A 13,249-nucleotide genomic window follows, 5' to 3' on the forward strand; every position below is an offset into this window, starting at 1 on the left:
AATTTCTTCTTCGTACTGTTCTTGCTTATTGGCGAAATTCACTAATTTTAATAAAATGATGAAATTATTAAACATACATTTATATGAGAATTATCATAATAACGAGTGATATTTGTTATTAATTTTCTTAAGCATGATTTTTTTATGTTAAAAAACAAATTTTGGCCACTGCTATTTGGCGTTGTATTGTTACATTTGAAATCCGTTTCAGTGGAAATAAAATATGTCAACAAAATGGAGGCTGAATGTTTATAAATCTTTTTATCCATTACAGTCCTACCACATTACCAGCTGTGGACGCAATCAAGAAAGGATATGCTTTATGGCAAGGATCTTTACCTAAGAGATGCGTTGATCTGTATCCACAAGAACCTTGGAGGTGCTACTTTGGATATAGATTATATCCGACAATAAGAGGTAAATCATTTGCATTATTCTGGTCTGAGAACAATAATTGAAGCACTAAACCTTACCCTAATATTCTTACAATAGGGAAATATCACGTACTACGAATACTGACAAAATATATATAATGAATTAAGAATTATAAATTGTATTTTTAAAATCAATATGGATATTGTGGAGAAATGTTTTAATAAATAAATATAAAAAAGAAATTCAATAAAAATATGTTGCTATAAAAACGCGACGTGTTTGGCCTTGATTGTTGTGACGTCAAGATTTGTGATAATGTTCTGAACAAATTTCGATGGCCAGGAAAAAATAAACATTAATCGTGACGTATTATGGGCGTGGCCAATGGAATGTTCGTTTTTGCGGGAATTCAAAATTACAATTTTTTTTATGCTACTAATAATTAGCAAAAAAAATTTTTTTTTACGGGACAGTATTTCATAGACCTCTATTACTTTAAACGTGTTTTAAAAAAAACGTGATGTTTCCCTGTTCTTTCGAATATCAACGTAAGTGCCAAAAAAGGGAATAAATTAGTAGTAGAACGTGGTTTTCAATGCATTTATTTGTTTTCCTGATATGTACTGTACATTACAAAATATTTATTTAAGGGCAAATTATAATTTTAATGTATAAAATATATTATTAAGTAACAAAGGAATAATTAACAATCGATTTTTTTTTTTTTTTTTAAATAAATATTAGCGTTCTTATAATTTACATAATTTTTTCAATTTTGGTGACCATTTTCAACGAGTTGTAAATAAACCACTATTAGAAAATGGAAATCATGTTGGGGCAGAAAGGGGTTCGAACCTCGGACCTCTGATCCGTGAGTCCACAACACTAACCGCGGGACCACAACCTGATTTAAATATAAAGAATGTTAATAAAAATACTCATTAATTAAAGTAAGAGTTGTGTTGTTACTCCTGATTCGCGATGACACTCTTACTATGTCCGCCTAGATTATGCCATAATTATACCTCTGTAAATTTAAAATTATTTAGATTAAATTCCAATCTGTTAGGCCAATCAACAGGTTTATGTTTCATAAGCCTGTTGATAGGCTTAAAAAAAAGGAAGCTCTTCTCTCTGACTACGTCGATATCCAAAGAGGTACGGTTGAGTAAAGACATTCCTCTTCTTACTGGCATTATCATTGGCAGGTTGGTTCTGCAAGCAGGAAAATAACGCAGCATAAGCCGCCGATGTCTAAGTTAGTCATTAAGAACATACAGAAAATACTCTCTACTACACCTATGTTGATTGTAATAACGAATCATTGATTCAAAGACCCCGAGACTATTACGGTTATAACCTGACTCAAATCTAATCGCGTGTTATTACATACTCAGAATTCTTTTTATTTTGTTTCAGCTCCACTCTTCGTATTCCAATGGCTCTTTGATGAAGCTCAGATGACAGCAGACAATGTTGGAGCACCGGTGACTCCACAACAGTGGGATTATATCCACAGTATGGGACGAGCCTTGAGGGCATCGTTCGCAAATGTGTCAGCAGTTTTCGCTCCATCGTGCGTCTCTCATTCAGTTCTAACTAAAAAAGACTGGCTCCAAGTAAAAATTGACGACGTATCTGTTGCAATGGCCCTGAGATGCTGGGAATTGTCCACAATGAGGAAACTGAAGAGGTAAAATAAATCTAAAGATTTAATATATATGTAGGATTAAAGTAGTTTCTGGGCGTGGTGATCCAGTTTCAGTTGGAGGTTGTCAGGGAGAACACGAGATTGCCGTTTAATGCGTATTTATTACGAGGTGAATAAGAAACAGCACTTGGTTGTGTAGCACGAGCGTAGCGGCGATGATGGGTTGAAGAGACTGAACTTGAACTACATGCTGGAACTGTGTGACGTCGTCGAGCTGGGCTGAAGTGAACTGAACTTGTTGGGCTGACTGACTGGCGTTGCGTCTTATGGTCTATTTATAGACGACGTTCCTTTGTAGTTCATTTTTTTATAGTAGGGACGATGTGAATGTACTGCAGAATGATGCCCTCCGATTTCATGTGCAATATAGAGTTGCATTATACTTATGTATTGAATTCGATAGAAAATGATGACGTTGCATCGTCGGCCATTAGACTACATAAGGTGAACTAATTTACACGTGTGTGTCATCGATTATGGACTATGGACCCCACATATATGTATGGTGCACAAGTAATTTCGATGTATCTAACTTATGTCTTTTTATTTCTTAGGAACCATACAATCAAACCAGCCAAAAAAATGGTCCGTTCGGGAATCATTAGTGAAGGAGGGGAAATAAAGGACATCGAAGGACAGGGAGAAAGGATACGCAATAGGAGGCGTAAAAGAAAGAAACATCCACAAGAGAGATCTAATGGAGGCATTAACAGAAGAAGACATAATGTTAACGGTGTGTAGATTATGTTTTTAAAATAACTCTAGTTTATTACTAGCACATCTCTTTGTTATGATTTCTAAAGTATCTTTTTTTATTTTTTAGATGATGAAACCGAGCAGAAACCTTACGAAATTAATTCGAGAAAGATGAACCAGTTTCTGCAATCGAATAATAATCGAAAATCTAACGAACGACGCCAACGACCGCAAAACAGAAGGCGAAGCAATAATCTCAGCAGCAATGGACGGAATTCCAACAGATCCAAAAACCATAAACAGAGTCCTCATGGCCACTTTGACATCGGATCAATCCCCAATTGCTCGAGAGGCCTCCAAAGACTGCACCCGAATAACAGAGGACAACAGCACAAGTGCGATCCATATAGAAATGAAAGAAGACACAGTAAAACCAGAAGCACGTTGAATGGAAAACGTTTTAGAAATCAATTTCACGCCAATGGGACAATACACAAAAGAAACAAGAACTCTCCCGAATCACGAGATCAATTTTTCGAAAAACAATTAAGACCTCAAAGATCCTTAATCAAGTAAGCTTAAATTTGATTTATTGAAAATGACATTTTAAAATCTCTTTCATTTGATCGCTTCATTCTGTAATTGGAATCCTTATCTACACATCATGCTTCTTCTATTTAATCATGAATATTATTGCATTAATTTTATATAAACAACATAAAATAATCTGTTGCATGAGGCGACACATTTTTAAAGACACAATTATCTTAAATTCGTGAAGAAAATGTTTTATTTTAGGAAATTGTTGATGTCCAGATAACAATATGCATATTTCAGATAATTGCGTTTCAAACGTTTTATGTAAAATCATAAATTAACATAAAATATTATCTTCAACATACGCGCATTCTATTTTTACTACTGTACCAGTATATACAGCTTTTTTTCTCAATTCTGTATAAACTTGGATGTTGTAAGTCTTCATATGTATTTTTAAGTTATTTAATCCAATCTAATATTTACTTTGAGACTCACATTTAAGTTTTTCTTAACACTTTTTGGTGTGCATGACGGGCGTTTTTGGTTTCGTTATAATTGTTGTGTATTTACAGAAACCCTGGTAGCTGTGAGCACCGCCATATCGAGCGTTGCAGTTGGCCACAATGCAGCCACTCCTGCCCGAGGCTGTTGGATCCTTACACGGGGGAGGAAGTCCACTTCATCGACATGCTGAAGAGCTTCGGTCTTCGGATGGACAGTGTTGCGCAAGCTCTCGGCGTGGACCTTCATACGCTCAACAACATGGAGCATGCGGAACTATTGGACCTGTTGACACAACAGATTAACTAAAAACGTTGAAACAAGTTTTGAAGAACTGAAAATATTTGTACAAAATACATCCAAATATGTACATACATATTATATAAATCTAAGTCCTATTGTCGAATACTTAATTTATAGTTTAATTGAGGCATTTTAGTTATTATTGAACAAAAAAGACAACAGGATCCTGTGTGAGCACTAAAATCTAATTTTATTGAAATGGGTGGACTTTTTAATTTTTACGTTATGGTAGATACATTAAGATTAATTAAAATTTATCTGTAAATAAATACTAACTACTTATTATATTTTTTATCAGATTGTAAGAGAACACTACTTTCGAGAAAAATACACTTATTTATTTATTTTTAAATGTCGCTTTAAAATATCGAGCAAAATTAGTTTACAAAACTCTTTATAATTACGTTGTGAAGAAATAGCTTTACATCTTTTAGAAACGTTCATATGTGTATTTACTTACTTCACAAAGATCTTAGGATCCTTAATGAGACTTTAGTATAACTATTGATAATTTTACTTATTTATTTCATTAGATTAATATTAAAGCTTTAACATTATTATAAGTTAGGTTTTCCACATTACAGAAGTTATTAGTATAGACTTATTCCTACGGTTTGGTTAAAAAATATTAAGGATTAAAAAATTAACTATTGGAACTTTTGGAAACTAAAAATATCTGCACATGATTAAACTTCTATAAATTAATTATAATCAATACTTATCTAGGTGCTAGTCCCATTATTATATCGATTCAAATGTAATGCAATCCTTAATTTATTTTCCAAAGCAACTAATGAGATTTTACTATTTAAAACTATTTTAAGTGATGTATTTATAATTTTATTATTTTAAACGATTCAGTTTCTAAATCATTTGACGTATTATATCTTGTCAATCGCAAAAATATTTACAATTGAAAGAAAACATGATTTACCTAAAATTAAGTCATTGTAATGGGGTCATTTCACAAATCTGGAATAAAGTTAATAATTCATGAAATTAATATTTAGGGTGAATTTTTACGATGCTTATAACTACCAATGTATATAGAACATTTTCTTATGCCCGAAATTTTAAGCTCTTAAACATACCAGTCTTGATTTCTTTGATAACAAGTTGTCTTCTTTCATACGATCACTGCATCCAATTCAATTATAAACACCTATCTCCCACTTCCACTTCCACCAAGTCTACTAAATACCATCGTGTCTTTCTATTTCACTTTATAATAATTTTATACGTATAAATATGTCCTTAAAAATGCCCATTGGGCGTTTATATAATATAAATAAACAGATTTTAATTCGTAATTTTTGGTTTTAAAAACCAGCAAATACAGAACGGCTGGCAGTTGGTGTCACGTCGCTTTAACGTCACGCGTCATGCCCGTCGAGTGCACTTCTTTCAAACATTGCGTACAAGTATGGCGCGAAAACGTAATACGTGCCATTTGTTTCATAAATCGTGAAACGTCTCGTTTGCAGGCAATTAAAAATATGCATGTTTTAAACCATTACTGTCCTTTTCTAAATAGGGAATAAATTACGACGGTAACGATCTTATCATTTTTTCCGTGTGACATCGGATTCATTTCCTGCAATGATGTCTAATACGCGTATTCTTAATTACCTAAAAACGAAACGTTTCACGCCCTACGACACGTATTATATTACCGTTCCATACTTGTGCGCAATGTTTGTTAGAAGCGCACTCGGCGGGCATGACGTGTGACATCAAATTGACGTGAGCCCAACTGCGACCCGTTTTGTATGTCATCGTTGCGCCGGTCATATCTGTTAAGTGAACTTTATTTTTTTAAGTATTCTTAATATCTTTTGAAGATTATACAATTCTGTTTCAACAAAATTAGCTTTAATATTTTTTCAAAATAAAATAACTTTTTTCCCTATTTTCTTTTCAAAAAAAAACCATCATCGAAAGGTGATTAATCTAATTAAACTCTACAATAATTTTAAAAATGTTACTTAACCGGTATAGCCGGCGAAACGACGATTGGTTCTTTTTTCGAACCGAAAACTATGAATAAAAAATAGTTTTTATGCATTGATAATTGTATAATTAGAAACGTAAAAATGCGATTCATATTTTTAACGTTATTTCTGATTTGTGGAAATACCCTATTTTTAGATGAGTAGACAACAAAACGTTATGTTTATACAAACGGTGGTTTAATAATAAAAAAATATAAACAAATTAATATACTGTTATCATACAGGTTGACTGGAACTAAACCCGCCATAGCAAATTCGCATATAGAGGAGGTTATTTGCTAATTATTAGACCTTACTTTCCTTAGCTAAAGTTGTATAGTTTGGGAGATATGTCAATTTTTATTTGAAATTTTCCAAAATTTGTCCTTCAAGCATATAGAACATTTTTTTTTTCATTATTTTATTATTATGTGTTGGTAGTCATACATATTTGTGAATAAAATACGACGGAACTTCCCTCAAACTAGGATTAAAAAATAAGATATAACGCTTTAAAAAAAAGGTGACGAACTAGAGAACTAACTTAGAGTAGAATATTTTTTTTTTATTTAAAAGAAATATTTGCGTTCTTATGATTTACCCAAATATTTAATTTTAAGGGGCATTTTCAACAAGCTATAAATAACTCACTATTAGAAAATGGGAATCAAGTTGGGGTAGAGTAGGATTCGAACCACGGACCTTTGGTCCGTGAGTCCGAGACACTAGCCACAGGACCACAACCCGATTCAATATTGAAACACCGTATTTTTTTTAAATTTCAGGTTGAATTTGATCGTAAAGTTTTTTTTTCCAAAGCGTAATATCTTATTTTTTAACCCTTGCTTGAAGGAAATTCCGACTTATTTTAATCACAAATGTGTATAACTACCAACAAATAATAAAAAAATTACTAAAATTAAAAAAAAAAATAAGGTTCTGAATGCTTGAAGGTCAAATTTTGGAAAAATCTCAATAATGTATAAAAATTTACAAATCTCCCCAACTATAAAACTTTAGTAAAGGAAAGTAAGGTCCAATAATTAGCAAATCCTCCTTTATATTCGAATTTGCTATGGCGGGTTCTGTTTCAGTCACCTGTATAGAACCTTATATTTAAAAATAAGTTGTAAGTTCCACTTATTTATTTGACCCATTAGCACTTTCACCCCTTTTCATCTTCGGACTGGTAAATATCGTATAGTGTTAAGACCATGTATACATAAAATAAGGGAGTTTTAAAATTCAATTTGTCGGTTAGTTGGAATTATATCGCTATTACTTTAAATCTTTTTTTTTCTTAAACTTTTACTCTATCTAATTTCGATACTTTGTGTTTTAAGTTTAAAAAAGTATTTCTTTTTATTAGAAAAGGGTAAAAGTTCTAATTGGTCAAATAAACAATTGGAAGTTTCAAATATTTTTAATGTTTTACTTATATTGAAATATACGTTATTATATTGTTTTATTACAATAAAATTCTCGAATATTAACTTAAATCTAATTACGCTTTGGATGTTTTAAAGAAATAATAATAGAAATAAAAATAAATGACTTGGAAATTAAATAATTTGTAATATTTTACGTATTCATTAATAAATCTTATTAAAATTATTGATGTAATGTTTTTGACAAAGATAATATTACGTATTCTGTAAAAAAGAGGATGAGATTATGTATGATTCGATTATATTTTATTTTATTCATTAAGTGAAATTACACAAATGTATTGCATGAAATATTAATTGTCTAAGTTTTAATTAGCTTTTATATTATTTTTAAACTAAAATGGATATTTTTACAAGTTTACTGCACACATTTTTGGCCTTACAAAATACAACACACTTAAAATTACTAAAATGCAATACATTTTTTTCACGTGCAACACTTAAAATTACTAAAATACAAAATATTTTCTTAGTGTGTATGTAACTTTGAATTTAAATTTTAAAACAATATTTTCAGAAAGAATATACCTATTTGAATTTATTTCAATTTGATCCCATGACGTATAATCAAAAGATGCGTTATTCCCTGAGCGACATCTCACATCTCATATTTAGTAATTATTGCATTGCCCTCAACAAATTGCCGCTTCCACTCCCACAAGTCTACTATATACCATTGTGTCTTTCTATTTTTCTTTATAATAATTTTCTATGTAAAAATTCGTCCTTAAAAACGCCCATTGGGCATAAATATAAATAAATAAACAATGAGGAAGTTCAGTAGTGTAAAAAAAAAACGTTTGTTAATAGACTATTAAACCAAACTAATAATTTCATTAAAATTATTTATTGTCAATTCTTGATGGAATTCCATTTTAATGATGTAATAACTTATATTTATATATAATTTATTAATTTAAAAAATACTTGGTAAACTTAAAAAGTAGGATAAAAAAATAATGGCGATAAAATTTCAATAAATCAGCAGATAAAACTCAAAAACTCACCCTTATTAGCCCCCTTAGGACCCTGTACATTGTAATAAAACAATAAATATTTTTTAGATAATAGAATCTTCTCTTAAAGTACACCGCCAACACATGTTTCAATAATTTGTCTCACTCTGTTCCATTAAAATATTGCGTATTGTATTTTTTTCAACTTGTTTTTAAATGTACCTACACTTAAGATAATATTTAGTTTTATAAAAATTATCCTTACACTGTATAATATTCACCAGTCTGAAGATGCCCATTAGAGGGTGAAAGCGCAAATTGGTCAAAATAAATAAGTGGAAGTGTACCAAGTGTTTTTTAAAGTTAATAACTTATAAGTAAATGTAAGTTATTACATCATTAAATCAAAAATTTTCCTTTTTTTTCGTATCGTATTATCAGCGCTACGATTTTTTAAAGTTATGTATTTCTAAAATAACTCGGCATATGACGTGAGAGGTTTTTTCCGGATACTCTCCATCAGTTCTTCCCATTGGTCCATCTACGGCAAGCAAACCGTAAGTCTTCGATAACACTCGTATCATAGGTTGATTTATATGAACTTGTGACGTCATTTAAAGTAGTTCGTTTTTATAATTTTTTTCGTACATTTTTAGGGAACATCGTACAATTTAGTGCTTAAATTTTTACTGCGCGCAAGAAAACATTTATTGTATCTAATTTCCCGTAGGGCTGAAGTTCCTCATTGGAAATAAAGAGATAGCAAATCACGATACAGATGCAAAAATTCATGTTAGAAAGAGATATGCACAGTTTCATAGTTAATATTTCTGTTGCTACGAGACTTTTTTTTAGTGGGAGTTGCTTTATTTTTGGCTTGTCCATTATGTACATGATTTATATTTACTGAAAATGTATGTCTCTGCTAACTACTCAAACTATAGTGTAAGGATCTGGTGGAATAATCGGCTATGGCCGTGTTAAGGGACTTCTCCGCATTTGCTTTAAAAGAAAACCTCAGAAAACTCATTCAGGAGAAGCCGGACTATTGACAGACATCAACAGACCTTCCGTACATTCTCACAGTGTACGGCATTTAATGTCTTATTTTTTATTATTCAGACAATTACCTTTACTTTTTAAACCATGTATGATATTACTTTATGCGATAGTCATTATGAGATATTATGGTTACGATATCTCTCGGGAATGCTATTCTGGACTTTTCTCGCGGCACGTGAAAACAGTTTTCTAAAACAATATTTACATACGAAATACACGAGATAATTCGGCCACGAGAGCGTATAGAATACCAGCCCTGGTCCTCATTCAGACTTTTATATCGCACCTCTAGATGCAAGCGCTCTAAGCTGAAAAAGGAACAAACAAATGAGGGACATCTTGGGGTGTCTCGTTATCACATGGACAGCTATTAAAATAAAGTCCTGAAGATAACTCATAAAACCACCGTGGCTCGTGACGATTTTAGTCAGTTTGTAGCCGACTTGCTGTGTTTTTCTGTAATCAAAGGCAAGAAAAATTGTGGAAAAAATATTTTAGTTACCTTTGGATCTGGAGGTTCAGCGACGATCTGCAAATTTCCACCTAAAAATAAGGTGTTCCTTTGTTACTGGAGGCGTCCGTCTACTCCCAACTGAAGGGATGTCTCAATTGAATATAAAAAAAAATGACTTTAAATGCTCTTCTTGATGCTTGCCAATCGCGATTGGAATCTTTCCTTTCAGGAAGGGTTACCTTTCTTTTTTCCTTGAATCTGTCAGCGCTTAGAATATTCTTGGGTTATCCCCGATCACTGGACTACGTAGTTTTTATCAGGTCATGGTAAATTTAATTTTAAAAAAATTGTTTTCAACATTGTTGACTCCCCTTCGTGCTGCAGCGGATATCCTAACTAATCTTCTGAACACATCCTGTGGTCTTGTTCCTCTTTTCTGAGATTACCGAATGAAGCTTCTTATAGGTCCACACACTATGGCATTTTTCTGTGTAGCATCACGTCTGATCGCGACAGAAGCCCGTTACATAATAATGTGATTTTTCTCAAGCCTGTAATGTAATTCACCACTGCAACTGGGCCTCCTGGCCTGTTGTATTGCAAAAAAATGAAATGAATTAAAGGCAAAGAAAGCAAATAACCTACGAATTAAGAATTATACGTCATTGATTTAACCCAGATTATTAAAAATACTTCTAGGTTGATTAAAAAACAAAACACTTTTTGTTTGGAGTGTATATTATTTATTGTACTTAATTTTAAGAAAGCAACAAATAAATCTACCTCAACTTACTTTGTACTTCAATTTATATACCTAATATTAATTCAATTATGTAAAAATATCAAATTGTATTTGGTTTTTCTTTAAAATGAATAAAAACACAAACATATTTACTTTGATTTCCCACTTAATCAAATATTTATTTCGGATTTATTTATTTGGAGAAAACTACCGTACATACGAGTATTTAAAGAAGTATCTTAATATTCATCGAAACAAATTGTTAATATCATTATTAAACCCTCATCTCCATATGGTGGTGAATAAGGTACTACATTAGAGCACTTATGCTGCGTAACTTATTAAAAAATATATAAAATATAATTTTAGACATAACTGGATAAAGTTGCTATGTGACAAAAGCATAAAGCAGATACCGTATATCAGGGGTTGAAGTTTTGAACACTTACTTTATTGGCTTTATGTGAAAGGGCTGTACGCAAAATCTTTATAGGTAGGTATATATTACATTGGTAAAAAAGTACATTTGTCATTATCCACTCATGTCTTCAATTGTTTTCAAAATTTTAAAACTTTTTTCAAAATTAAAAATATTCCCCTTTTTTATTTTGAATTTGTGGAATTCCTAAATTAATTACTAATGTAAAATAAAATCGCAGTAACTAGAATTGTATAAAAATTATGATTTTAACGAATTCTGTAGATTTTTTTTATATAACGTCTTGCAGGGTCATTTTTTCAAATTGTGCTGATTATTGATTAACTTTTTTTTCTTTACATAAATACGTAGAGCAATTAGTAATTAATTTGTTTTTTTGTTGATTATGTGTTCATTAAAAGACAATACTGAGACTAAGGTACCTGAATGTCTATGGAATAACACAAAAATATTTGTTAAATTACTTTTTCTATGTTACAAAGTTCATAACAAAAAGGTGTAAAAATAAGATAATGCTTTTTTTATAGTTAATGATTTTTGAAAAATTAATTTCAAAATTTGAGATTATTAATCCTGGTACTTAATAAAATATAGAATTATACAAGCTAGTTCGTGTGTTTTTTTTTCTTCCTGAAGAGGAATCCTCGTAACTGAGGGACCAACTAAGAAGTTAGTCGGTCCCTCAGTTACCAGGATCATGACCACCGTGCTCTCGGACGAGTCTCCACCGTCCTCTTCCACCATTCTCATGGACTCACCATCCACATACCGCACACCGCATCGGAGCTTTAAATCTCTTTGTCGGTTTCCACTGTCTACATACGAGAAAAAATTGCGCGTTGCCGAACGAGAAAAGCTGCCCAAAGGTAGCCTTGGAATCTTTGTGCTGAAAGAAAGGAACCCAGTGCCTTGATTATTAACGCTATCTTCATGTGTATATATCGAGACGGTATACTTAACTTCTGTACTATCTGTATCTTACCTCGGTATGTTCTACCTGCTTGTCATATCGACATCATATTATCGAAACAAGCCAATGGAATGACCGCAAACAATTAGTCCGCATTTTTTACGTCATTAACATTTAAAATAGTTCTCATTTATATTTTAAATAGGCTTCTGTAATAAAAAGTGCTCACTCCAAAGCGATTATAATCTCCAATAAATCCCAATTCAAGCAAATAATGCTCGCTTGAACATGCATTTTGAATGACTTTTGGAAATCACCTAGACGGTACGCTTAACGATCGTCTGCATGTATCTACCGATCGACTACAAACCGGCTCGTAGACTGGTAACTTTCTGACGCATATAATCTGTGTCTGACGCCTAGATACTCTTATTTGTTAATAGGACCAAACCTAGCGACATTATTTTCACATCTAGGTGTTCGTTTTATTAAAGTGACAGTTATGTTGGAATTTAATTCGACTTCAAAACTTACTTATTTCTCTCTCATATTTTCAAAAGCCTTTTAAGAAAAAAGTGCCAACCTTAAAACGATTAAAAAAAAATTAAATCATAATTAATTATAACAAAATTTTTGTCACTTTTGATGCGTAGATAAACGTATCGAGAGGTTCTATACCCGTCGGTATAAAACGATATACGTATTTTAAAACATGATTGATGGTGACGGTATCGGTACTATACCTTTGTAGTTGGTCGGGAGACTTTTACCTTCAACTATGACGTCATACTATAGCTATGTCATTTTAGAGCGTAGAGATGTGTACCGTGACGTACGCTTCCCCTTGATTCATATCGATGTACCTACCCGAAACTAGAAGGTAAGGGGTCGGTAGTATATCTTTATAATCGCTAGATGGAATTTACTTTCAATTATACCGTCAAGGTGAAGGTATGACGTCTTTATCTTCCCATCATAATCGAGGCCCAGAAGTACATAATATGGACTTCATTAGATTGAGAAAAAGGGGAAGTTAAGTGATTTCAAACTGTACTACCGATGTATTCCTACAACAAAGGCAAGCATTCAAGAAGCAAGCAGTGTTACCACTCCTTTCTCAA

The 13,249-nt window shown here is 32.0% G+C and overlaps 1 protein-coding gene across 1 annotated transcript in view; it reads left to right on the top strand.

The window, feature by feature from the left end:
- Notum (palmitoleoyl-protein carboxylesterase notum) overlaps window positions 1-4,132 on the top strand; it is a 32,585-nt gene extending 28,453 nt beyond the window's left edge. Inside the window, exons 5-9 of the mRNA XM_088232828.1 lie at window positions 275-417; window positions 1,795-2,068; window positions 2,641-2,819; window positions 2,910-3,354; window positions 3,895-4,132. Of these exons, the coding sequence (XP_088088954.1) occupies window positions 275-417; window positions 1,795-2,068; window positions 2,641-2,819; window positions 2,910-3,354; window positions 3,895-4,132 (1,279 nt within the window). The remainder of the gene's footprint in view (window positions 1-274; window positions 418-1,794; window positions 2,069-2,640; window positions 2,820-2,909; window positions 3,355-3,894) is intronic.
- Window positions 4,133-13,249: the final 9,117 nt, after the last annotated feature.

The sequence above is a fragment of the Micrasema longulum genome, unplaced genomic scaffold (assembly GCF_059751315.1).
Source record: "Micrasema longulum isolate JH-2025_06_02 unplaced genomic scaffold, ASM5975131v1 h1tg001026l, whole genome shotgun sequence".
NCBI classification, from domain to species: domain Eukaryota; kingdom Metazoa; phylum Arthropoda; class Insecta; order Trichoptera; family Brachycentridae; genus Micrasema; species Micrasema longulum.